This window comes from Pseudonaja textilis, chromosome 3 (genome assembly GCF_049901715.1).
Source record: "Pseudonaja textilis isolate UNSWEBS1 chromosome 3, rPseTex1.2, whole genome shotgun sequence".
Taxonomy (NCBI): Eukaryota; Metazoa; Chordata; class Lepidosauria; order Squamata; family Elapidae; genus Pseudonaja; species Pseudonaja textilis.
This window is the reverse complement of record NC_141992.1, coordinates 57,396,049-57,423,465: the sequence shown is the minus strand read 5'-3', so window position 1 is coordinate 57,423,465 and position 27,417 is coordinate 57,396,049. Positions and strand designations below refer to the sequence as shown.

At 39.8% G+C, this 27,417-nt stretch overlaps 1 protein-coding gene across 1 annotated transcript; it reads right to left on the bottom strand.

Annotated features, from left to right (window-relative positions):
• Positions 1-89: 89 nt before the first annotated feature.
• On the bottom strand, positions 90-20,536 carry RAD54L (RAD54 like). Its single transcript, XM_026707219.2, has 18 exons — positions 20,103-20,536; positions 19,071-19,157; positions 18,472-18,591; positions 18,013-18,073; positions 15,532-15,667; positions 14,303-14,372; positions 12,364-12,652; positions 11,545-11,669; positions 9,588-9,738; positions 8,034-8,160; positions 6,795-6,869; positions 5,413-5,543; positions 3,582-3,692; positions 3,355-3,478; positions 3,134-3,212; positions 2,509-2,688; positions 1,362-1,525; positions 90-644 (listed from the first exon to the last, which is right to left on the bottom strand). Exons 1-18 carry the CDS (start codon positions 20,103-20,105, stop codon positions 443-445), a joined length of 2,235 nt encoding a protein of 744 aa, XP_026563004.1. The 5' UTR covers positions 20,106-20,536; the 3' UTR covers positions 90-442.
• Positions 20,537-27,417: the final 6,881 nt, after the last annotated feature.

The window sequence follows — 27,417 nt, the reverse complement described above, 5'->3', positions numbered from 1 at the left end:
GTTTAAAACTGGATGATGCAATATTAGTCTGCAGCAAAGACATTTTAAAAACTTATGTCACAATGATATGTGATAATGATTCTACTTTGAGCTTTTTCTCTTCTCTGAAAGTGGTATTTGTTATCGATTTGGTGTTAAATAGTCCATCTGACTTACATAGACTTCACGATGGCAAGGCATTCTAGAGGTGAAAGATTATTAGTATCTCTTCTAGAATATTCTACACACATTTAGCAGATTGACAGTAAAAGCTCAAACATACTTTTTCAGAAAAAGAATATTTATGATGGTTGGTTGTAACCAAATATTTCAGCAAAGTATTTGTGAAGATAGTCTATAATATTTATGCAGATTGAGTTGAAAAAACATCCAATCCTAATGTTGCTGATATGGAGGTATCAAAAAATTCATCTTTTAAAGAAAGAGCTTATTGATCCAATGATTATGGTATCCCTCGTTGTTCTTCATGTGATTGATGATAGAAGGTGAAAGTGACTGCAGCATCCCAGGCAGTCTTCAGGACATTGTCCTTGAGGCCACGTTTTTCAGCACAGTGATGCCACTGAGATAAATCAGAAGTGCAGTCAGATCCCTCCGGAGGAGGTCTGACTTGATGGCCGTTCACACAGCGACGACATTTGATCCTGTAATAAAAAGTGAATTTGTATTCACCACAGTTACAAGCCATGATTTCATGCTATTGAGTTTGAGCTACAGGACTTGGTGTTTAGCAGATTTCCCATGCTAGGAACAATATAAATTAGGATTATTTAAATGGATTTTCGTAGCAATAACTTCAGGTGGTGTGAATACAAAATAATCCTCTCTTTCAAAAGCCAACTATGGCTTTTGTATCTATGGCACCAACAAAACCAATATGTTCAATCAGTCAAAATCCCCCAATTACAAACCTTTATTATGTATGTAAAATATGTAAAATAGTAGACCATCAAACACTGTTTTTAAGATGGTTCAGTATACATTAAAATTCTCTACCCTTTAATTTTGTATAGCTGATTGGTACACAAGTATTGCCCCAACCAACCCAATTACCTTAATATTTATGCAGACTTAAAATTTCCCAGTCCTAGTCTACCTGAACTGTATATTACAAAACTTAGAATAAAAAAATAAAATAAAATAAAATATTGGCTTCCGCAAATGTGGGCCTCTACATATTTGCTAACTGCAACACTGGCTGATTGTCAGAAACCTGCTCTTATCACTAATATTCAGACAGACTTAATATCTACATACAGCTTCCCTTAGTCTTTTTTTTGTAAAACAATACCAACATTTCCATCTATGTCTCCTAATCTTTGTCTACATGATTTAGCTAGCTAAGCCCTTCTGAGACCTACTTGTCATGGGTATCACTTGTAGTGGTCTCATTGAGTGTGAATAGCTCTTTCAGTTCCCCCAGAGAGAAGTGTCTTTCCACATCTTGTTCTTCATCTACTACACAGCTGCTAAGTGCCTTCTTGTGTGTCTGTCGCTGGAAGATCTTTTCTTCAATTGTCCCTGTCTACAAAATAAAAATATATCTGGTGACAAGTTGTTGTGAGACCTGTTTGACTCTTAAAATCACTACACATTCCTTAACATGATTTTAACAATCTAGTTAGCTTCAGCGGAAGCTTTCAGTCAAAGCTGACATTAGCAATTCTATTTTTTTTTCTTCCCAAACACACACAACAAAACTGGTCAATTCATAACAGATAGGATGTTCTGCAAATACTTTATTTAAATCTTGCTTTTGTCTGCCTAGAAGTCAGATCTTTAATGTATGAAGAAAAATAGCTTCTAAATACAGTCTTGTTACCAAAAAGTAGGCTGCTAGCAGGCCAAGATGGTGTTATTTTAGATGTATACATGCCTATACGTTTGGAGTATATGTGCAAAGAATTCTGAAACTTGCAATCCCAGCCCTCATTTGGGTAGGGCTGATGTAACTAGCTAGATAAGGCCTTGGCAAAAGGCAAGATACACCCCTTATTATAAAAACTGTTGAAAGATTAGATCAGACTCCTAGAAAAAGATCGTGTTTTAATACATTGAAGGATAAGTTTACACTTTCCTTTCTTAAGCTACTAGTGTGAAACACTAATCATTTCCTTCTGGGGGTTCTATTTGGCAAGATTCAAGAATGCTTACATAATTTACCTATGTTACCTTCTTTTGGACATGTTTACGTTACGACAAGCAATTCTAGCACAATATCAACTTAGATGCTATAGTGCTGGGATGTCAAACTTGTGGCCATGATGTATTGTGACTTTTTTCCCCTTTGCTAAACCAGGTGTGGGTGTGGCCATCATGGGACACATCTAGCCCTCAGGCCGCGCGTTGGGCAGCCCTGATATAATGAGTTGGGCGGTATATAAATTTGATTAATAATATTATATAAATGATAAGATATCTGCTACAAACTTGTTTCTTCCCGGCAAAAAATTCAGGGTTTCATTTCATATGCTCCACAAGATACTAATGTCAACAGGTCAATCTTACTGAAAGTAATCGATAAATATAGCACGTTTTCTTTTGGCCATCTCTCCACACTCGAGCCATAGCTTGTTCATCATTGGCTGGATTCCAATCAGGATCAAACATCACAAGTCTGTTTGCTCCAATCAGATTTAAGCCACATCCCCCAGCTTTGCTACTTAGCATGAAAATGAATTCAGGACTCTATGAAACCAGGAAAAAAAAACACATGGGTGGCAGTTAAATACATTATCTGTAGAACAGCAAATTTCAAAGTCACAAAATCGTATTGCTCCGTGGGTGTATGCCTCTACAATGGTCCAAGCATGAAATTACCAAGAGATGAGGGAACAATTCAAGAACAGGTGCAGGCCTACCTGCCACTACGATAGCAACAATCTCCTCTAATTCTTAAGAGTCCAACCTTAACAGAATTTCTGGTACTGCAATTAGGACTGCAATAATTGAAGCACACACTTTTATACAGGGGGGATGACTTTTTGCAAAGCACATTAAAACAAATTTATTAACATATTACTGCTTTGTAGCTACATCCCTATGTCAAACTGAAAAACATCGCTTGCCAGTTAAAGACTGGAGCTTTTGTACTAAAAGCCTCCATGAACCCGATATTAGAAACTTCACTTACAGAAAGATTGTTGAAACGCTCCACTATCTTTGCTCTCTTTTTAATGGACATGGTACCATCCAGACGGACATACAAATACCTGATACAAAACAAGACATGAAACTTAATATATCTTATTGAAATAAAAATGAGTTTATCCCCTCCTCTCTCTCTCCAGGATGCTTTTGTTGATTTCCCCACCATTTCCCTTCTAATTTATAAATTAGCCTCAGTCATTGTACCTCCTACTTCTGCAGAGTTTCTCAAAAAGGTCCAGGGTCTGTGTGTAATTGGACACCAGGACTACTTTATCATCACTAGTGCTTCTAGTAACTGCCAGAATGTAGTCCAAAACCAGCATCTTTCCTGGAAGGAAAACAAAATGAGTGTACGCATATTTTCCATATAGGGCTAAGAAATCACCTGCTCCTGCAGACCGAGTACAGATTGATCTTGCCATGATATTTACCTGAGAGCTGAGGCTCTAGAGACTTAATATGATAGCCAGATGGAAACAACTGTAGAGCTCCCACAAACCCTTCTTCCTCTTCTACACACTTTTCGTAGATCAAGGCAGGGTCTGCAGAAGAATTCAGGAGTCACTGAAACTGCTAAGCACCCCATTCAATGAGATAGAATCCTTTTAAGCTAGCCTTAAAACAATGGGGAACCTCCATGCAATACTTTTCCTTCTCTTAACAGATACGATCAGAACAAGGCACAATGAATAGGTTAACATACAATATACTAAAATGTACAAAAGTGGGTTGCCTCTCTTTGAGAGAGATTGAGTAATTTTTTACTTATCTAGATTCAGTGCTTTTGACCAGTTCCACACTGGCTAACAGTCCAAGCATTACCAGTTATAAATCTACAACAGCCTTCCTCTAATGACTTCTAATGCTTTGATTTCTGCTTTAATTCCAAACTATCCAGACCTTGTTTTTTTTTAAAAAAAGAAGCATGTTTGACTCAGATTTTTAATGCACAAGCCGATTATACAACTTATGAAGGCTGCGGAAGTAATGATGACATCAGACACAGTTATCCATAATGCAGATTAATTTTAAAATACAAATTTAGGCTCCATAAAATAGCTGCTAGAATATAGGTTAGAGCTGCAGGGGAGCACGTTCCTTACTATAGCTATTTTTAATCCAGTAACATCATTTTCATTGCCTTCTACTACATATGTTTAATTTATTTCAGTAATAAATATAAATATAAATATATATATATATATATATGTATATATAGCTCTGGATTGAAGCGTTGGCTTCTTGTTGTTTGCTGAATTTGTTTTCTTGCAAATGTTTCATTACCAGATTTGGTATCATCACCAGTGCAAGAGAGAGGGGTTTGCTAGTTGTATATATATGCTAGCTTGCCCTACCAATCTTGGTGGGGATTTAGCTTCCTCCTGGGTGATTTTTTGATTAGAATATTGTTTGTCTGGAGCCATTTGTATGAATGCTAGGGAAGTTGTATCCTAGACTGCTTGATTCCTTCCTTGATTTGGGGTTGTATCTTTTAAGTGATATGTAGATGAGGCATATCTCTATATGTCTATTGCTGCTTGATTGGTCTCAATGCCAAACTTCCATAAATGTGTAGATTTGGCTTAATCTAAAACATTAACAATTTCCCAGTTGAAATCATGATTCAATTTGTCTATTTATTGAGGATTTCCACCATGTCTTCTGCCAGCCAGAAGACCTCCAAGGTCCTTTCCAGCTGTTATTCTGCTCTATTTGAATGATGGTTACATTCTGCCTATCTGTCTTATATAGTAGCTGTTACATACACACATGTATGTTGTAGATGACTCTTGTTTTTCTTCTTCTTTGGTAACTGGATGTTTAGGTTTGCTTAAGATGTTTTGAAGGGATTTTGTTGGTCTGCAGGAAAACAAACAACCTCAGAAAATATCAAGAACCCAATAAACTGGTTTTGTAAATTTGTTTCCATGGAAATTGAAGTACCCCAAGTCACATACATAAGAGCAAAATCAGAGCACCAGAATTATGATCCTTGAAAGTTTTAGAGGCAAGAAGTATAGCTTGGAACAATTGCTCTGCACGGCCACTGCTCTAAAGAATGTGTTTTTGCACTCAAGACACTATTAATGTTTACCTTCTTGCTCACTATGCAAGTACAAACTCTTCAAATTTATATTCCAAAGCCTTCAAGGACAGATAGTTTCCTTGTTACTAATTTTGTCATATTCCAGGAATACGGGCCTGAGATGGGAATAGGAGGTTGCATAAATACACATAGACGTGATTGTCAGAATTACTTACGATTACAAAGCTTCTTCAGAGATGTGATTGAAGAGAGAGACGAAACGTTCATCTTCCCTTCTTTCAGATCTTCTGCAGGCTTTGCTTGCATCAAAAAGTATTTGTATAACTCTACTTGAAGGGGAGTTGGCCTGATACAGAAGAGAAAAATAAATATTAGATCATTTTAAAGATAAGTCATGTCATATCTACAATATGATACATGATTAATTCAGCTCTAAATCTATCAGACTTTTTTTTTACTATCCAAATCTAAATACTAAAAATATTTGCTAGTATTTGCTGCCCAAATGCTAGAAACTCAGTAGGGGAAAGAGAGGAACTTAACTCTCAGTTGATTTTGGTTGGAAATCAGATAAGGCTTCCAGAACCCTATTTGCTCAGTTCTAGAACCTTAATGAAATGAATTCTACTTGTAACAAATATTCTCAACATTGCATCCATTTTGACTGTCTCATGAGGACTCTCATACAATGCCTATTTTTTTCTGGGCCCAGAGTACAGTTCTAAAGAAAAAAATAGTTTGCAATGTCCGAACATTTTTATTTTCTATGAATATGGAAGGAAATTCAACATGTATAGAAACTTCAGAGCAACACTTTAAAACAAAGGATGGTGGTAAATGATGTTTTGCGGCATGTCAGTTTCCTGTTTAACTGGCTTTCTGAATTAATCTTATAAAAAGTTAATATGAGACATAAAGCCTTGTCGGTACCAAGAGTACTTCAGAAGGAACACACTGGGCACCCGAAGTTGAATTTATACTTCAAGAAAACACAATGAAGTCAGTAAATTAGTTAGCCAAATGATAGGCTCTTTGGTTTCAGCAGAGCTGTTCTAAGCATGAACAAGTCCAGATCAAATCCACTATATCTCATTTGTCTCAGTGTTCATAGTTACCACCCCATCATTCATAACCACAACATGAGAAAATGTAGAGGCAGAATGGATATGAGATGAATGTTTCATGCTTAAAGTAGAACAGTTTTTTTAACTGATATAACTGCTTAACCATTGGGAAAAAACATACTGCTTACAGCCACTCTCTTGCAGTTTTTCCCAGTAGCTCATTTTGCTTCATATGGAAGAAAACGTGTATTAGATTTTAAGTCTAATCATTCTAAATATAATATTCACGGTAGCTTTGATTATGCGAATTCTGCAGAAATTATTGAAAGATTAACCAGACCTTATCAACTGCAAACTGTGACTGTTTTGCCAATGTAGCATCAAATGTAGCATATAATACCAACCATATTTAATAACTGTACTTTGGTTGAGCTATACATTTAGCTTAAATTCTGTGCACCAATGAATCCCTCTTCTTTTTCCATTAAGCAAGAAACTTGTTTTATTATACATCTTGGCCTTTAATTTTATACCTGCAACACACCACCTGCTCAATTTTCACTGGCAAGTATTTGGAGAGAATATCTGAAGTTCTTCTTATTAGACATCTAGAAAGGAAAGACAAAGATAACCTTAATATTGTTAACACCATGGCCTAATCTCTTGACTAGATTTCACCAATACTTCTTCCTAATGCTAGTAGGAAGACCTTCATCCAGAATACTTAGCAATATTTTCAGGATTCCTTTTCTGGTAAATACATGGGATTTTCACAGAAGAATAAATGCTTTTCTCGATTGAATCTTGCTAACCAGCCACCATCAAATCAACTTTCTTGCTGGTTTGACCAAATATTCAAAAAAGAAAGTAAGAAAGGCAACACAATATACGCAGTACAGGTATTCCTTGAGTTACAACCTGTTGTGTAAGAACCATTCAGTTACAGTGGCCTCGGAAACTGCTTTTAGAGCCTGTAAAACACACCTGGCCATTATAAAACATTGTGTTGTCCTCAGCATTTCAGGTGGTTAGCAACTGGCTCACATTAAAAGTTGTCAAGCACCCAAGAATCAGCTCTACTCCTGCAGCCCCATAAAGGATTCCCCTCCATACACAGAGAAGTAAATCCTTTGGCAAGCTGCAGGAACGGAGCTGAAATCTTTTGAGATTTCAACTGTTTCTGTAGCCAGAATATTTTTCCTCTATGCATGGATGGGAGCTGAATTTCTTTGATGAGCCTACAGGAATATTTGCGAGTGACCGACTGCTGTATGGAACTGAAATCTTCCCAGTAGGCAGCCCTTTTGCTTTGTCCACTTAACAACCACAACCGGGAATGCTGGGATCAGGACTATGCTTGTTAAGCAAAGCAGCCACATGGACAACTTGGTTAATGAGTGCTTTGCTTAATGAACGAGACTCCAGTCCCAACTGTGGTCCTAAGTCAAGGACTACCTGTATACCTGACTACCATGATATGATTACAGAAATAAAAAAAAGTAGGACTATTAGTTCTGCCTTGCAAAGTGGGACGTCTAGGTGGCAGAAGAATGACACAGAAAGCTGTAATTCTGTGCTGTCATGTACTGTATTTTTGCAACCCAGAACTGGTAGTTATAGTTATGAGATGAAGCATACAGAGAAATTATATAATGGTGATTTAAAGAGAATAACTGAATGAGCTGAAGACTTTCTAAAATAACAAGCATCTCGCACAGAATCAGATGAAAAAGAAAGTATCCTTACAGAGATAAAAGGATGCTCAACTTTACCTGTTAACAATGCTAATCAGCTCTTTCAGTCTCTCTTCTCCTTTTTGCCTTCCAGCCTCATTTGCATCTGCATCCCTGCCTTTTAAAATGGGGATTTCAAAGTGCCTTTTAAACTCCTGGGCTGTCCCTGTACAAAAAGCAGATACATTTTGGAATTAAGGCCTTAGAAGAGTGAGGAAAATTTTCAGGGACGACTCACATCCCGGTCAGCACTTCTTCACTCTCCTGCCATCAGGTAGGAGATATAGAAGCATAGCCAGCCGCACCAACAGGCTGAAGAACAGTTTCTACCCGTGGGCTGTCAGACTTCTGAACGGAAAATAACTCATGTCAACATAGTATGACAGACTTGCGGAGCCGACATGTTGTGCAACAAGGTCACATAGTGTAATAAGATTGGGACTGGGTTAGGGACTTCTGTCCTCACTGTGAGTTGTGTGTGTGTGTGTGGGGGGGGTACATGAAGGGAGGCTCAGCCAATCTCATTGTACACATGTTGTACTCTTAACAATAAAGGTAATAATAATTATTATCTGCTGTCCTAAAAACACATATCCCCTTCTGCTTTTCTTACTATATGAAAATATTTTTTAAACCTGGGACTTTTCGGTTGAAAAAAAGAGCAGACATAACCGTTGTTACCTAACGCTTGTGACATCAAAATCATTACTGACACCATCTTCATAATTACTGAGCTCCTTACAGAATACATTTTGGAGTTTAATGTACTTTACTGAATGTGTTATTCAGGGACAGGGAAGCAATAATTAGCCACCCCAACCTAGGGCAGCTAATTAACCCGCAAGCCTTCAAATAAGGCTCCTCCATTATCAGCTTTCGTAGAAATCCTGTGTAGGTAATGCAGATGGAGCTTTGCTTTGACCTCTCTGTGCTTTTATAACTGAAAAAGGACTACGGTAACCAAAGTAGAATCAGCCATTTTGATGCAGGAGCAGGACCTGGCAAAATAAGATTATGTATGACATCCACACAAGCAGTGGTTTCAATTGCAGTTTTGTAGCCAAAGTCTGCCTGAAGTTCGATCCTGATAAGGCTCAAGGTTGACTCAGCCTTCCATCCTTCTGAGGTTGATAAAAGAAGGACCCAGATTGTTGTAAACTGCCCAAAGGGTGCTGTAAAGCACTATGGGGAGGTATATTAGCCTAAAGGCTATTGCTGTGTTCCTACACAAAGAAAGCATTCCCTGCAGGACTAATTAGTAAATGGTGTCTCCATGCCTTATCCTGCAATGATAATGACTTTCTCTGTGTGAGAGGAGGTTGGGGGAAATTGTTCCCCCCTCTTGCACAGAGAAAATATATGATGCAATGAAGGTTTCCACCTAATGAATGAGACTTTCATTTAAGCTCTCCACTATCTGCTATTCATCCTAACATATAAATTCCCATCCCAATATACATTCCATATATATATATAGGTTTTTCATTCTTCTGCCATTCTTTCCCTATGGCTAGCCAAGACTATTTAATTTAAACTGAGATTGCCAAGTTAGGGTCTTTAATTTAGATGATAGCTTTATTAAGAAGTCCCCACCTAGAATGCCTGTGTTGACAAAATGTACTAGACTGAAATATTCAAGGAGATCATTTTGAATGGGAGTGCCAGAGATGAGAACCCGACGTGGCGTATTCAAGCTGTTGAGAGCCTGGTATGTTTGGTTATCTGAATTTTTCAACCGGTGCCCCTGAAAAAAAATATTGAAGAGAAAAAAGATCATCATGCATGGACAGAAAAAATAAGTCTGTTTTTTTAAAGACCAGTTAATGCAAGAAAATTATCTCAGTTCAATGATGCAAAAAGATAGGAAATATATTAGATGCACAAATGCTCACAGTTCAAGGTGACAAGCTGTATCATTTGTAATGTGTGTGATTAAATTAAAGCTATATTTAATATTTATTAATTGATTACTCTGCTGCTAGAGTTCTGTGTAGATACATGCCCTTCTACCATCAATATTAAAATACATTAAATCCTCTTGGTGCCACCATTGCTCAGGTTATATATATGAGAAAACATATGCACAATTGTTTTCTTCTGACCTCTAGTGAATATGCAAAACATATGCATGTTTGGCAGGCAAAAGATCCCATGTTCAAATCCATGGAGTAATAATTTTCATTGATCCTATCCACCTTAGCAACAGAATCATCACTTTAAGTCAGATACTATTAGTTTAAATGAATCAATTAGTCCTGAAAATATTTAATAGTCATATTTCATTTCTTTCAAAATTATAGAATTGGATTTATGCTATATTTAATCAAGGAAGAAAGTCGGCAATGTGATAACTACTTCATGTCACCTTTCATTTTTAAAACCTATCACAAACAGTTAACTTTTCCTTGACTGGAATTGAGAAATCATGTTCTGAAGTCTACTTTAGAAGGAAGAAAAGCAATAACCCCGTATATAGTCATATTGCCAACAGCATTGATCTTTTCTTCAAACAGGATTTAATTCTCAACACAATGGGCCACCTGCCTGGCCCTGTCTTTTCTTTCTGTTCCTTCAGGAAAAAGGTTCCAGCCAAGCCTATTGTATTCACCTGGTTAAGCAGAGCCTACTGTTTCATCTCCTGCTAATAAAAAATGGGCAGAAGCACAAATGAATTGAACAAGGCCATGTTTGGGGAGACAAAGCTAGCAAAAGAGACAGAAAAGCTATGGCAGATTGTACCAATGAAAGTTGCCAATGGGCCCAATTTCATTATAGTGGGACAAAACACTGAAGGAGGCTTGGATGATCAGATCAGTCATCCATTGGAGTAGTTATTTGGAAAGCTTTGACTTGATGGTGACTTTGGATTTTCCTTAGAAACCCAAGCTCCTATGAATACAAAATTGTGCCTGTATCCATTATATCTATTTTTTCATATAATTCTCTCATAGGGGTGGGGGGAGGGAGGCTAGAATAGATCGTTAAATTATTTTTCGGGTGACAGCCTTTTCTGTCCTTGTGTTTATATTTTTACCTGCTACACAGTTATCTGCCACAACTTACCAATCTACTAGACACCTTAGTTATTTAAGTTATACACAGGATTAAGAAATAGCTGGCTAGTAGGGACAGAAATTGGAATTGGAATTAAATCTGCGGAAAGACACACCAACAATATCAGAAGTGCTGATGATAACTACTCTGACAGCTGGAAATGGGAAAGCCTTAAAGAAACTTATGGTGAATATGGAAAAGTAAAAAAAAGAATATTAAAATAAACCACACACCACCACCTCCTAACCCTACATCAATAGGCATTGTGAATCCAATGCAAATAGAAGGAGTAGTAGACAAATGTTATCTTCCTGTGTTTAAAAGTTCTCAGTGATGGTGATTGCAGTTAAGAAATAAAGAAACTACTTTATTTCTGCTACTATGACAGATTGAGGCAAAACAGGGTTTTACGAGTTGTAGCTAAGAAAACCCATTCCCTTATTGCTGATGTTTAGGTTTTTTTAAGAAAACATGGCTATTCCAAAGAACTCATTACCTCATCACATATGACCAACCCAACACTCCCTTTCTTGAGAGCTTCTGCGTGGAGACGGAAAGTTTCATAGGAAATTATCAGGATGGGGGATGGGATTCTACGGCCTCGTTGGTTCACAAATCCAACTATCGGGGAAAAAATAAAAATAGCAAAGGAATAAAGATTTAAAAATGTATTTAAAGGCAAGGATAATTTAATAAATACAAAGGGGAGAACTGAAAGGAAACTTGCATCCAGGCATTAGAATTTCTTAAAATGAGTAATTTATCTTCCAAAGGTAAAAGGCTTTTACACTTTCCATCCCTGCTCTTCAATAAATCTACTTTCTGAGATTCCCCAACTTCTGTATTGCTTTGGATCTGAAAAGTACTGTGTAGCATTAAATTATTCAAAGTAACTTAACAGTCTATTGATAAGTCAGGACACAGCTCCAGCCTATCAACCTGTCCTTAATTTACCACGTACTATTATATCTCTGCCTCTTTGTACTTCGGTTTAAAATCAGATTTTGCCGTTCTCAGAATAAATCCATGAATATCAATATACTTAAAGTCTCATTTACTTCGGTGGGATTTCTTTAATCAATTTGAAGAGGGCACCAGCTAATATACCTTTTTCTATAGCCTCTGTTCTTTCTTAATTCATAATTGCAAAAGTTTGCTTATTAGACCTTTTAACTTAACCACAGCAATCATCCACAGCAGAGTCTGCTAAAAAAAAGATCCCAATCACTATATGGCTTAGTCTAAAACTTATTGGCAGTTCAGTTAAAGCACTCCCCTTGCTTCCCAACAGCTGCATATTGTGTAGCATTTATACCTAGCTTATTATCGATGTCCTCTTTAGAGCCTCCATCAATAGCCAGTGGCTGGATTCTTCCTCCAAGCCATTTGCCCACTTCATTGTACCAGTTTTTCACTAGGCTGGAAGGCGCAACCACGATTGCCTTGTCAATTTCAGGCTTGCAGTCCGGACTTTGGCGCAAAAGTGTCCAAATCAAAGTGATACATTGCAAGGTCTTTCCTAGACCCATCTCATCTGCCATGATGCAGCCATGACTTCCAGGGATCCGACGACTCGTGACACATTCCCACAGGAACTTCACTCCCTGTATGAAATCGCTTGAGTTCAATTTAAGTAGGTATGCAGAATATTTAAAATTACATTGAGTTATCTAACTAAATTGTAGAGCCCAATATCTAACCACTTACAGGAGCAATGGGCAATTCCACCGGGTAGAAATCATGTACTCAGCCAGGAGATTATTGTTAGTGGAATTCAAAATTACAGTATTCAAAAGATCTCAAACTTTCAAGAATTGGCACTGGTGTAAAACAGTGGCCAATTAATAATGTATGGATTACAGCACGGGTGTCAAACTCGATCATGTCATGGGTCGGATGATGACGTATCATGTTTTTTGCCTTTGCGGAGCCGGGTGGGCGTGGCCTGTATGTCATCTTTCCAGACCATGAACTGCCAGTTTGACATGCCCGGACTACAACATCAGTGAATTGTTTTACTTTATTCCAAGCAGAAATAAATCAAGATGGAAAACTAAAGAAAAACTATCATAGTACAATTGCTAGCTATACTTCATCTTGCAATAGTTTGCAGAAAAACTGCCATGCCATTTTTTTCTGCATGATAGACTAATATAGATAAGACCTAAACCTATCGCCACATTCAAGACTGGAACTTCCATTACTAAGCAAGGCAATTGTTAAGCAAGCTCTACCCAATTATATGGCCTTTTTTGCAACAGTCATTAAGTGATCTGGCTCCCCCCGTTGCTTGTCAGAAGCCCTCTGGGAAGGCTGCAAATGGTGATCTCATGACCCTGTGATGCTGCAACCATCGCACATACCTGCCGGTTGCCAAGTGCCCACATTTTTATCACATGAGCACAGGAACAAAGCAAGGATTTGGGAGTGTGAGGACCAATTGTAAGTCACTTTTTTCAACACATTGTAACTTTGAATGGTTGAGGTCTACCCGTATATACTTGATTAGGCACTGTAATAGGTAAAGGACCCCTTTCCTCAAGAAAAGTAGGCTTTTATTACCATTACAGCAGTGACAATTACCACAATCGAGCTCCTAGCACTTTCACTTACAGATCAAATTTCATTTACCACTTTAGTGCAGGGAGTGGGGGAGGAAAAGTATGGGAAATCTCCAAGTTTGATTCTGGGTTGACAGAGGAACTCAAATGGTTTAGTCATAATGAAAACTGTTTGACACCCCCCCGTCCCTGCACAAGACTGGAAGGCAGAAAGACATAGGAAACTATGCAACAATCCCTACCCACCTCAGTGTTTCAAGTTTGATAGATATTGTATAGATATCAATAACTGCATAAGCTTAGTTATTATCTGTTTATTTGTATTGTTTTTTAAAATATGCCCGTTTTCAATAATATTAAAACAAGACATAATAAGGCGAGTACTGCTGATGTACATCTTAAAATTAGGAAATAAATGTGTCTCTGTCTATTTATATTTGTATATTGTATACATTTTCATAGTTAAATAAAAAATTTAAAAGTAAAAAATGAAGATTTTGAAAAAAAGAATTGATATTGTCATGCTTCTCAGAATAAAGGCTTCCCCGGGACAAGCAGAGCAGTTGGAACTTATTTATGTAGCATGAGGCCAGATATTTCTCAGGTTTGTGGTTTTACAGAAATTTACAAGCTCTTTAATGGCTGACTATACTGTACTACTTACTGCTATAGTTAGCTTCCCGCTGTACTCACCTCTCTTTGATGAGGTCGTAAAACACGGCTAAGACAAGGATCTACCACAACATGAACAGGCGTTTTATCCCTTCAAGAAGCAAACAGAGCACAGATCTAAGGAAATATAAACCTTAAAAGAGATATTCTGGGGGATATCTTCAAGGGATGTGGGGATGACTGCTGCCAATGTATTAACCTTGTATAACACAGTTTTACTCTGTTCTCCAGAATTCACTGGAAGCAATCCAGTTCAAAGCTAATAGAAAATTTAAAGAAGCTTAGCATGCATCCAGAAGCTGTTTTAAATTATTTCATTCCCAGAGTACACGTGATTCAGAAATCAAAGACCAAACATATTGTGTATCACAATTGGTAAATAACGATTACTAACAAAGTCACTGATCAATTTCATCAGTAGGTTTTTAGCATATACTGGTGCTTCTTTGAATCCATCAACTAATCTTGAATTTGTCTTTATTTATTTGTTAAATTTATTTAGTGTCTGTATCTCACCATGGGGCTATTCTAAGCAGTTTACAAAAATAAAAACTGAGAAATGAAAAGTGTAAAACATGATGGTAATAAAGTAACAGAACAATAGAACAAACAATGAAAAGGAAAACAATACAATGATATGAGAATAAAAGATAGGGAGGGAGGAGATGGAGTTTGCTATAAATCTAGTAGCCACTTCCAGTGGTACTCCTCCGTTGGATTCCAGGGCGAACTGGTTTGAGCCAAGTCTCCGGGCTGTTATGGAAGGATAGGAGGGTGGAGACAGATCTCACTTTGGAGGGTAGGATATTCCAAAGGGCAGGCATTATGGCAGAGTTCTTTAACTGATGGGATGCGCAGTAGGCTGTCTCTGCCAGCACGAATTGGGTGGATTTCTCCTAGCAAGATGAGTTGGTTCATCAGGTACCTATGCCATTAAGAGCTTTAAAGGTCATAACCAACACCTTCAACTGCACCCAGAAGAATACTGGTAGCCAGTGCAGTTCACAGAGCAGAGGTATAATATGGGCCATTCTAGGAGCCCCTAAGAGTGCTTTTGCTGCTATATTTTGAACCATCTGAAGCTTCTGAATGGATTTCAGGTGTAGCCCCATGTAGAGCATATTTCAGTAGTCCAAACAAGAGATGACCAGGGCTTGGGTCATCAAGGAGTCATGATCCAGGAAGGGTCTCAGCTGGTGCACAACTTAAAGTGACTGAAAAGGACTAACAAGTCAAGTGTGAAAACTTACTTGTCTACTTTCAGTTGATCATGAGCACTCAAAGGTGGTGGTTCATATAGAACCAGAGCCCCTTCTTCAAAAGGGTCGTGGAGAGCATGCCTCCCTCCTGAACGTTTGATGCCCAATGCTCTCAATCCCAGGGGGCCTGAAAGATCATTCAAAGAAAGCAGTTAATCTAACCATTTCATTTTCAATATATGCAATCAAAACTGAGATTTCAACAATATGTGGACTTCACTTTCAATGAAATTGAGCTCTATATGAGAAATATGTCATCACACCTGTTTTCTGGAACAAGGTCCTCCCTGAAATCTAAGTGGCTCCCAACCTGATGGTGTTCTAGAATACTTAAAATACCCAATTGTTTCTCCAGGCCTTAAGCTGGGATGACTGGATGTGGTTAGCATGTGTTTAAGTATATTTTGGTACTGTGGGGTCAGATTGTTGAGTGTGGTCCGTTGCATTTAATCTTCTTTTTATACAGGGTTGGTGTGGAGTCAGATGACACTAAAACTGAAAAAGACTAAATAAACAAATGAACTTCATTTTACAAACAGGACACTGTATCATTTTCATTACGCTACTGACATTTTCATGTGGCCAGGTAAGTAGAGAGTAGAACCCGAAGTCCATTCTGTATCTCATGGATATCTACCTACAACCACTTCAATTGAAAGAGGGAACTAGCATTAATTAACCATTTAAGTCTCTTTGACGTGCATGAATACATGTTTATCACTGATGAAAATCCAAGGGAATGGCTAATGCTTGATTTACTTGTGAATTTTAGGCTGATTTCTCAAATAGTTCCATTTATATAAATGAAACAATAGGTGACAGATTATGCTAGGAATCCCTTTTGTTTTGCTAATGTTATAGACAAGTGAATTAATGATTTAAAACTCAAAAAAGGAATATTGTAATGAATATGTGTCTTAGAACAGGGGTCCCCAACCACCAGTCCGTGGACCAGTACCAGTCCGTGGAACATTTCCTACCGGGCCGCCAGTTTGCTGGGCGCCGCCATCTTGTTTGACGAGAAAGTGCTTCCGGGTGAGCTTTTCCGGTTGGAAAGCGGCGTTTGGGTGCTAAAAGAATCCTTGTGCCTTAGTTTCATCAAAGGGGGGTGGTGGCTTCGAACGAAACTAAGGCACAAAGATTCTTTCAGCACTCAAGGCAAGGCGAGCCGAGTGACCGTCCCGAAGCCGTCCCGAAGCGAAGCCCATCAACAAAGGTACAACGGAGGAGTTGAAGGTGGCAGGGAGAAGTGGGGGATGGCTGGCTGGCTGGTCGCTCGGCTCGTCTTGCCTTGTCATGCGTGCTGATGCCGGTACCGGGCCGCGGATCATTTTGTGATGCCGGTACCGGGCCGTGGCACAAAAAAGGTTGGGGGCCACTGTCTTAGAAGACACATAAACAGCTTTGCAAAGAAACTTGGGAAGCAATTCAAAACCCAGAGTTTAAACACCAATGAAAATCAGTATTCTAGAAGGTTTCTAGAAGGAGAGAGTTGCAAAAATAAAATTAATATCAAAGCATAACAAAATACAGAGCATCAAGATGGGGAAATTCTAAATAGGACTTTGCTTACACAATCTGTCTCAGAAAATAAATATGATATGAAAACTGATTAATTTATAATTTGGTTATGTTTGAAGTTAAACAAATTCAAGTTTTGTTTATTAGATTTTTATCCTGCCTTTATTACTTTATAAGTACCTCAAAGGAATGGACATGCATAATACTCTTTCTTCCTCCTTCTTTTACCCACATCAACAACTCTGTGAAGTGAGTGGAGAGAGAATGACCTGCCCAAAGCCACCCAGATGGGTTTCATGCTTAAAGTGGACAAAGCTAGAAGTCAGTTTCCTAGTTTCTAGTCTGGTGCTCTATCCATTTGATCAAACTGGGTTGTTGTTGGGTTTTTCTTTTTTTGGGGCAATTTGACATCATTTTTTTTGCTTTCATTATTCCTATGTATACAGTGTATTAATAATCTACCAGTAACACTAATGCTTTATGACAATAGCTTTCTTTTTTCTTCTTTTCTGTTACAAATACAACAAATACACATTTTGGTTAAGAGCAAGACTTATAAATGAATTACTATCTATATGAGCCACGGTGTTGCAGTGGTTAGAGTGAAGTACTGCAGGCTGCTTCTGCTGACTGCAATTTGGCAGTTCAAATCTCACCAGGCTCAAGGTTGACTCAGCCTTCCATCCTTCTGAGGTGGGTAAAACGAGGAGCCAGATTGTTGGGGGCAATGTGCTGACTCTGTAAACCGCTTAGAGAGGGCTGTATAAAGCACTGTAGAGAGGTATATAAGTCTAAGTGCTATTGCTATTTAAAATCCCAGAGGAGTATGGCAATCTAGTTCAAGTCAAACAGCAATTTGTCCACATCAGTGATTTTTGTAGACTTTTTAAAAAATATTTAAAGAGATTAGAGAAGTAAGAATTGATGCTTAAAAAAAAAGAAAAACATTACCTGTATAATTTGGAATAGGAACCTTGAAAGGTTTTGATAAAATGCTGCGGATAAATGCCTCCTAGAATTTAAAGTGATAGTCATTAAACTATCATTTAAGCTATCAATACGTAAACTTAGAAAACATTGCACTGACACCACTATATTTATGTTGAGGTAAATACATTTAAGATTGAAGAGACATGTGTTATTTATTATAGTGTGAAGTTTGAACAGATCTGCTATAAGTGATTTATATCTCATTCTGAGATTTAAACAGTCTAAATCTTTTATCATAATGTATAAGATATTCTAAGATACAAAATTAAAAAGCAACTTAAATCTCCTGTCATACAAGAAATATGTGAATTTACCCTATGATGCAGTTTCTCTTTTACCAGAGTCATTAATGAAAGAGATATGATCCAATAAGAATAAAAGAATTGTGCCAAATCTTAAGAAAGCATAAATGTCACTTACATGTTTATTACCATCAAGGCAGTGAATTCGATTGGTTAACTGAGTCAAAGGTTTTCGGAAAGGAGATAAATAACATTCCTGGATATCAGTCTTGGTATTACGTTTCTGTCTCTTTGAAGTCTAGAGTGGATCAGACAAATTGCATCAAGATTTGGCTGTCTGCAATGAAGCGTAACGCTTGAGAAGCTACCTATGAACTCTTATTTTTTAGCAATATATAAAGCATTCCAATAAACAACTACAATAGAAAATGATTATTATCACTACTACTACTTACTGGAACTTCATAAGCACTGAATTCACTGTAAAGAAATCCATAAAGATCTAGTTGTAAAACTTTGTTCACAGACCAGCCATATCAGAATTTGTTATCTGACTGCTCCATAGTCAGATCTGAGCAGATCTGACATATCACTCATCCATAGAGTACATCTAATTTCACAGGGAGGACTACTAACATTTAGAGTGTTCAATAAAAGGAAAGGATAAAGCAACTGATTAGAGTCAAATCCTCCCTGGAAATTTCACATTGGCTTATTTGAATGCCCTAACAGAAGAGAAGCAGAATTTAAATGAATTAATTAAGAAAGGATACTTACTGCTTCAGGATACCAGTCCTCATCGTCTCCAGAGCCATCACCTTCAGGTTTTCTCTTGGCCAGCTGACTGGGAGCTAAACTTCTCCTCTACAAACAGAAACAATTAAATATGTTTATTCTGTAGAATACATTGACCATAATTCAGAAACATATGAATACATTTATGAAGTAGCTGGGCTTTACCTCAGTCATAGAGCACATTTCTTATCATCATCATCTAACAATACTAGTCTAACAATGGGCAGCAGATGGCACCCATGGCTCATAGGGCCTCTGCGCACTATGGATCAATTACATCTGTTTCTGAATCAGAAGCCTTGCTCACAATCACTTATGTCTTAGACACCTATGTTTGGACTTTTGCACTGCACCGTACATGGGGTCGCCTTTGAACACTACCCAGAAACTTCAACTGTCCAAAGCACAACACCAAAGATAATTTTGGGCACACCTCACTAGGCCTATCTATCATAACTCTTGTGAGCTGTATAGGCTCCCAATAGACTCCTGGGTGCAATTCAATGTGCTGCTAATCACCTGTAAAGCCCTACATGGCAGAGGAACAGGTGACTTGTGGGACTGTCTCTCCCAGTCATCTCTGCCACCCAGGAGGTGGCACAGAATGGGTAAGCGCCAGCTTTTCCTATTTCAAACAATGCCACCTAATGGGACCCAAGGAGGCATGGCTTCTCAGTAGTTGCATCTGTCCTTTGGAACTAACTCCCCCTCCAGGTTCAGATGCCAACGCCCTCTTGGCCGAAAGTCCTATGGACCAGGTGTAGATAATAGATGATCTGCAATGTACCTACATGATTTTATCTCCAACCTCAATTGCGTTTTCTTTATGTTTTTGCTTTTGGGAGGTGGGGGATGGTAGCGGTTCATTATTAATTATTTTTTCCCTTTTGTACACTGCCCAAAGCCACACATTCTGAGCGGGGTGGCTTTAGAAAGTTTTAATAAATAAATAAATAAATAAATATTTTTTTTAAAAAAATCTTGAGAGGTCCTTTCCCTGGGAAAACCCCTTACCATGTTCTCCCTGCAGAGCTATGTCCCATCTGCTCCCAGCTTTAGGGATAAGGAAAGAAGACGCGTTGCACCGGCGGCATTTTAGAGTCGCGGGAAAGGAAATCCGCGCAGGGCAGGCGAGAAAGGCAACGACCCTCCGTAATCCCGGGACAGAGAGAAACGCTCCAGAGGAATTGCGGAGCTTTTCCTAACAGCTCTGGAAGGAGCAGGAACTGCTGGTAGCAGCTCCTTAAGCTACAATGGAAAGGTGGAGAGGTCCAACCGCGGCGATTAAAAGCGAAGCGTCCGGCGACAGTTCTCCGGCGAAGAGGAAAAAGAGGAGTCGGACGGTAGACTACGAAGACGATCCCGCCAAGTCTCCCAGCAACCGGGCTCGAGAAGCGAGACAGCTACCCGAACGCGCCGGATCCTTTTTTTTTTTTTCTTCCCTGGTTGGATTTGCCGCGCAAAGAGGTCCGGGCCTTTGGTCCGCCCGCTCAGCTGAACCTAGGCACGGCCGATCGCACGCCGATCAGATAGCTTGCATCGATTAGCTCTAGGTTCTTTCCAGGCGGACAGGATCGGCTCTTGTCAACTGGTTCCGAGCGTGGAAATAAAGGAAGGGAACCGAGCCAGCCACATTTTTACCAGCAACATTAAAGCCAGCGTGGCTTCCAGACTACAGTTAAGACCAGTGTTTTGCAAACATGGCAACTTTGTAGATGCTATACGTGAAATAAAAATAAATAAACTCCCGGAATTCCAGCTGCGAATTGAACATGTTTGCCAAACGTTTTATTTATTTATTTTTATGTATTTATTTGATTTGTCAGTCGCTTAACAAGATAATGGGTATAAGTTTAAACACAGTTATGGATACATGAAATAGATACATATAAGAAAAAGAAAAAATAAACAATAGGACAGGGACGGTAGGCACGTTGGTGCGCTTATGCACGTCCCCTACAGACCTCTTAGGAAAGGGGTGAGGTCAATAGTAGACAGTCTAAGGTTAAAGTTTTTGGGGTTTGGGGAAGAAACCACAGAGTCAGGTAGAGTATTCCAAACATTGACCACTGTGTTGCTGAAGTCGTATTTCCTGCAATCAAGTTTGGTGCGGTTTACCTTGAGTTTATATCTATTGTGTGCTGTTGTATTGTTATGGTTGAAGCCGAAGTATTCATTGACAGGTAGGACATTGCAATATATAATTTTATATACTATACTTAGATCGGACCGAAGGCGGCGTAGTTCTAGGTTTTCTAGGTCTAGAATTTCAAGTCTGGTAGCATAAGGTATTCTGCAACAATTAGAAGAGTGAAGAACTCTTCTTGTGAAATATTTCTGGACTTTCTCAGCTGTGTTAATATCAGATACATAATGTGGATTCCAGACTGAGGAGCTGTATTCAAGTATTGGTCTAGCAAAGGTTTTGTATGCTCTAGTTAGTAGTGTGGTATTACCGGAGTAAAAGCTACGTAGGATTAGGTTAACAACTCTTAATGCCTTTTTGGCTATGTAGTTCCAGTGGGCTCTAGCACTTAGTTCATTAGAGATGAATACTCCAATGTCCTTGACAGAGTTTGGATCATCAACAAGGTCTTGACTATTCAGCTTGTATTTTATCTTCTGATTTTTTTTGCCAATATGTAAGACAGAGCATTCTTCGGATTGAAAGGCTTGAGAGCTTCCTCAGTTAGGAACTGTAGGCTGGTCATCCTGGAGATGTCATCTTTCGTAAAGTTATTATGAGACTAATGCAATAAAAAGTCATACTTGGATGGGAAGATCAGAATTTGTTTACAGTCCTGGAGAGTATAGCCAGTTTGGTGCAATGGTTAAGACACTGGGATAGAAACTGGGAGACTGTGAGCTCTAGTCTCATGTAGGCTCAAAGGGATTGGGTCATCTTGGGCCAGTCCATTGCCCTAGGAAGCAGGCAGTGGCAAACAATTTCTGAAATGTTGCAGAGACAACTTCAGGGACTTTTCCAGACAATCACCAGGAGTGAAAAATTGACTTGAAGCACCGGACACCAGATGCCCTTTGAGGTTCAGTACATGAGTGGAAACTCAAAAGCAAAATGTAAAAAAAACTATAATAGAAAAAAGAGTGGTGGCAATTGGTAGTCTCTGTGTTCCTTTTAGTGGTGAGCTGACAGGATCCTAAAAGAAGGAAACCCTCAATCTCTCAACACACTGAAAATGCTTCACTAGTGAATTCCATGTTTTATATAGACTACCTTCTCCCACATGTGCAATATCAGTGATCCCCCAATAGGAACAATTGTACTTTATTTTTAAAAAATGATAACAGGTTATAAGGTATCAAAAAGCATAAGGTAATACAATAATGAAAGAATTAATAGGGAATCATTTATAGGCTTATTGTAGCAGTTTTAGCTACAATACTAACTAGCTTTTTGTAGTTGGCTTTCTTTGGATACTACACTGCTCAAAAAAATAAAGAGAACACTTAAACAACACAATGTAACTCCAAGTCAATCACACTTCTGTGAAATCAAACTGTCCACTTAGGTAGCAACACTGATTGACAATCAATTTCACATGCTGTTGTGCAAATGGAATAGGCAACAGGTGGAAAGCGTAGGCGGTTAGCAAGACATCCCCAATAAAGGAGTGGTTCTGCAGGTGATGACCACAGACCATTTCTCAGTTCCTATGCTTTCTGGCTGATGGTTTGGTCACTTTTGAATGCTGGCGGTGCTTTCACTCTAGTGGTAGCATGAGATGGAGGCTACAACCCACACAAGTGGCTCAGGTAGTGCAGCTCATCCAGGATGGCACATCAATGCAAGCTGTGGCAAGAAGGTTTGCTGTGTCTGTCAGCGTTGTGTCCAGAGCATGGAGGCACAACCAGGAGACAGGCCAGTACATCAGGAGATGTGGAGGAGGCTGTAGGAGGGCAACAACCCAGCATCAGGACCTCTACCTCTGCCTTCGTGCAAGGAGGGACAGGAGAAGCACTGCGAGAGCCCTGGAAAATGATCTCCAACGGGCCACAAATGTGCATGTGGCTGCTCAAACGGTCAGAAACAGACTCCATGAGGGTGGTATGAGGGCCCGACGTCCACAGGTGGGGGTTGTGCTTACAGCCCGTGCAAGACATTTGGCATTTTCTAGAGAACACCAAGATTGGCAAATTCACCACTGGCACCCTGTGCTCTTCACAGATGAAAGCAGATGTGAGCACATGTGACAGACATGACAGGGTCTGGAGATGCTGTGGAGAACGTTCTGCTGCCTGTAACATCCTCCATCATGACCGGTTTGGCAGTGGGTCAGTAATGGTGTGGGGTGGCATTTCTTTAGGGGACCGCACAATGTGCTCACCAGAGGTAGCCTGACTGCCATTAGGTACTGAGATGAGATCCTTAGACCCCTTGTGAGACCATATGCTGGTACGGTTGGCCCTGGGTTCCTCCTAATACAAGACAATGCTAGAACTCATGTGGCTGGAGTGTGTCAGCAGTTCCTGTAAGACAAAGGCATTGATGCTATGGACTGGCCTGCCCGTTTCCCCAGAGCTGAATCCAATTGAGCACATCTGGGACATCATGTCTCGCTCCATCCACCAACGCCACCTTGCACCACAGACTGTCCAGGAGTTGGGGGATGCTTTAGTCCAGGTGTGGGAGGAGATACCTCAGGAGGCCATCCGCCACCTCATCAGGAGCATGCCCAGGCATTGTAGGGAGGTCATGCAGGCATGTGGAGGCCACACACACTACTGAGCCTCATTTTGACTTGTTTTAAGGACATTACATCAAAGTTGGATCAGCCTGTAGTGTTTTTTTCCACTTTAATTTTGAGTGTAACTCCACATCCAGACCTCCATGGGTTGCTAAATTTGATTTCCATTGATAATTTTTGTGTGATTTTGTTGTCAGCACATTCAACTATGTAATGAACAAAGTATTTAATAAGAATATTTCATTCATTCAGATCTAGGATGTCTTATTTTTGTGTTCCCTTTATTTTTTTGAGCAGTGTGTTATAATTTTGCATAACTAAATGCCATTAGGTGTTTGAAGGGGAAAATGAGGTAAAATAATTAATATAAATACAAATACTTGGGGAAAAACTTAACACCAAAGAATAAAGATATGACTAAGCTGGGAGAAATCAGTATGGCTTCTACAAAATAAAGTATTTTCTGTAATTGCCTCCTCTCCCCCACCCTTCAAGTCAGTGTTGACCCCTGACAACTGCTTGCAGTTTTCTTGGCAGTTTTCAGAAGCAGTTTGCCATTGCCTGCTTCTAGGGCTGAGAGAGAATGACTAACCCTTGGGCACTAGCTGGCTTTGTGCCTAAGGTGGTACTAGAACTCCTGAACTCTCCGTTTCTAGCCTGGTGCTTAACCACTACAGTACATCAAACTGGCTCTTTACATAGTCCTTCCAAAGAGCTAAAAAGCTTCTGATCAAAGCCTATTTTTTTTTGTATTGATCACAGCACATGGAGGATAACAGGAGTATAAATCAATATTTCAACAATACTCATCTAAGCATTGATCATAGTCTTCCTACAAATCTTTTCTCTCAACCTGAGAAGACTGGTTGCCCTCCAGATACTAATACACCAAACACTGAAAAGGATTAATACCTTCTTTTTTCATTTAGATAGTCCTGACTTGTAATGAATTTGGAAAAATCCACTTCAAGAGGATAAAGGGTTAAAGGAAAATCATCTGATCTCTCTATGCAGGTAATAGGTGGAAAAAGAAGGGAAAAAACACAAAGGAGCTAATCAGAAGGGCGGGCTTCTTAGGTGGGTATTTATAAGAGGAGGGGACTCCATCATGTCTTTCTCTTTTGGGGTGTGTTTTTCTCCTCATAGGCTGACTGAAAATCAGGTAAGGGCAAAGCTAGCAGCAACTAGCCTGGAATCTAATGCATTGGAACAAAGTATTAGAACTGATGAAGCTATACTACACTATATTGTACACAATAACTTCTATTCAATTTACTGGATTGAGGTCAGAGGTACCGTATATGAATTTGTTCTGGTTTGTGTGAGATTCTGAGTGGAGAGAGCAATTGATGGGGATTAGACTTTTCAGAAAACCCTTGTTTATTCTCTCCTTTTTTTCTTCCTGACTTTCTTTTATATTTCTAACTTTGACTATATCTCATAAAATTTTAGAATTCTTAATCAGTGATGCTCATTGCAGGAAGAGGTATCTATTGTATCTTTTGTTAGCCAACCCACTTTACATTTTTCTGATTATCCTCAGACTGTGATCCAAATGGTTTTCAATCCTCATTCCTTAACACTTTTTCAAGAATTTGTTTTTGAAACTCCTTCCATTAACAATGAAGTAATAAAACATAAATGTACACATATATTTATTTTACAAATTCATTATGAATTTTTAGATTCCTAGTTGCAGATTTTAGTATTGATTACTTTTGTGAGCATTACATTGCTCACAAAATTGATAAATGACTCAAAGTCAAAAGCATATTTTGTTCTCCTTCCAGCATGTTTGCAAAATCTATTTAATTAAAATAAATCCAGACTTAAAACACGACTGAGCATTGCATTTCACACACACCTGAATTCTAATATTGACAGCCACTCAGGAATGCTTCATTAATTCTGTGTAATTATATCTGACAGTGTCCATTGGAGCCTCTGTTTACACAGTTAGTCTCACAGCTGCCATTTTGAGGAAGAATTACATTTTTTATTTTATTTAATGTTAGGCTGGTGGTCTTCTGTGCCTTACTGGCAACTCTTTGCACTCCTAGGCAGAATAATAATGCACACATCTGCAAGTAATAAAGCAGACTATTTATCAACTGGTCTAGAGACAGTGGGCTGGATCCAGACTGACTGCTTCATCAGTGGAAGAAATAATTACATTTGTAGGAAAAATCTACACTCCAGAAAAAGATGTTCTGGAAGGGAGACTGTTAAGTTTGAGCAATGAGAGGCTGAACCAGAGCATGAGTGCAACAATACTTTATTATACAATAAAGGGCTGACCGTGCTTGCCACGCCTGGAACTGGCTCGCAGCAATCAGCAACTGGTTGGACCCCGCAGCCTGCTTTTATAGCTGGCTGCTGGAGAGAACCAACCAATGAGGATGGGGAATAACGCCCACACAAAGTGAGTGGACCTGGAGTGAGAACTCCTAGAGTCCTCAGGACACTAACACCCCCTTCCCCCAGATGCGAACATGCATAGTCCTTGAGGTAGACGGGGGTTTGTGTTGGCGCCCGGGCGGCGCAGCTCGGGAACATTGTCTGTCTGTTCGGTATCAGTCTGTGACGGTTGAGCCGGCATAGTGTCGCCAACGCTCTCTCCGGACTGGGCATCCTCGGAAACCACGGGTTGGTTACTGGGGTCGAGCTCTCGTGGTTGGATCAGGCTGGTCAACTCTCTGGGCGCTGTTGTCCGAGTTCGGGTTGACCGGAGCGACTGCTGGTGCAGACTGGTCGTTGGGTGCGATGTGGCTGGGCGGCGGATGAGGCGGTTCCCCTTCGACTGGAGACTCTGGATTCTTGTTGGCAAGGGTGCTGAGGCGCCTTCTAAGCTGGTCTATGTGTCTCCTCCAGGCGCGACCATCCTCCAGCCTGACCTATACGATCTCGGCCCGGTGGCGGATGACCTCGCCTGGAATCAAAGTGGGTCCCCAGCGAAATTCCTTGCGAATACTGGCTCCTGTAACATAAAATGTCTAACCCCGAAGTAGAAGCGAGGGGAGAGTCAGGCAGTATTGTGGGTGCAGTCTGTCCAATACAGTCCTCAGGCGCCGGCCCATCAGGAGTTCCGCTGGGGACTTATTGGTGACTGCACAGGGGTTGAGTGCTGGCTCATCAGGAACCGTGAGAGTTTGTGGTGCCAGTCATCCCTGCCAAACCTAGCGAGGGCCTCTTTGGTGGCCCTGACGGCCTTTTCAGCCAACCCATTACTGGCAGGGTGAAATGGGGCTGTGAAAATGTGGCGAATGCCCAGGTTGGCAACAAAACGGCTGAATTCTTCTGATGCGAACTGTGGGCCATTATCGGAGACAATGGAGTCGGGTAGTCCATGTGTAACGAACAGGCGCGTTAACACGCGTTGGTGATTGCTAGTGTGGTGGTCGTGGATAGCTGTGCCACGTCTATCCATTTGGAATAAGCGTCCACGACCACTAGGAACATCTTTCTATGCACGGGCCGGCCAGATCGATATGGATTCTAGACCAAGGGGCGCTGGCGCTCTCCATCTGGTAGGGGTGGCAATGGGGGGAGCAGGACGGGATTCCTGGCAAATGCTGCAGGAACTTACCCAATTGACAATGTCCTCGTCTAGACCCGGCCACCAC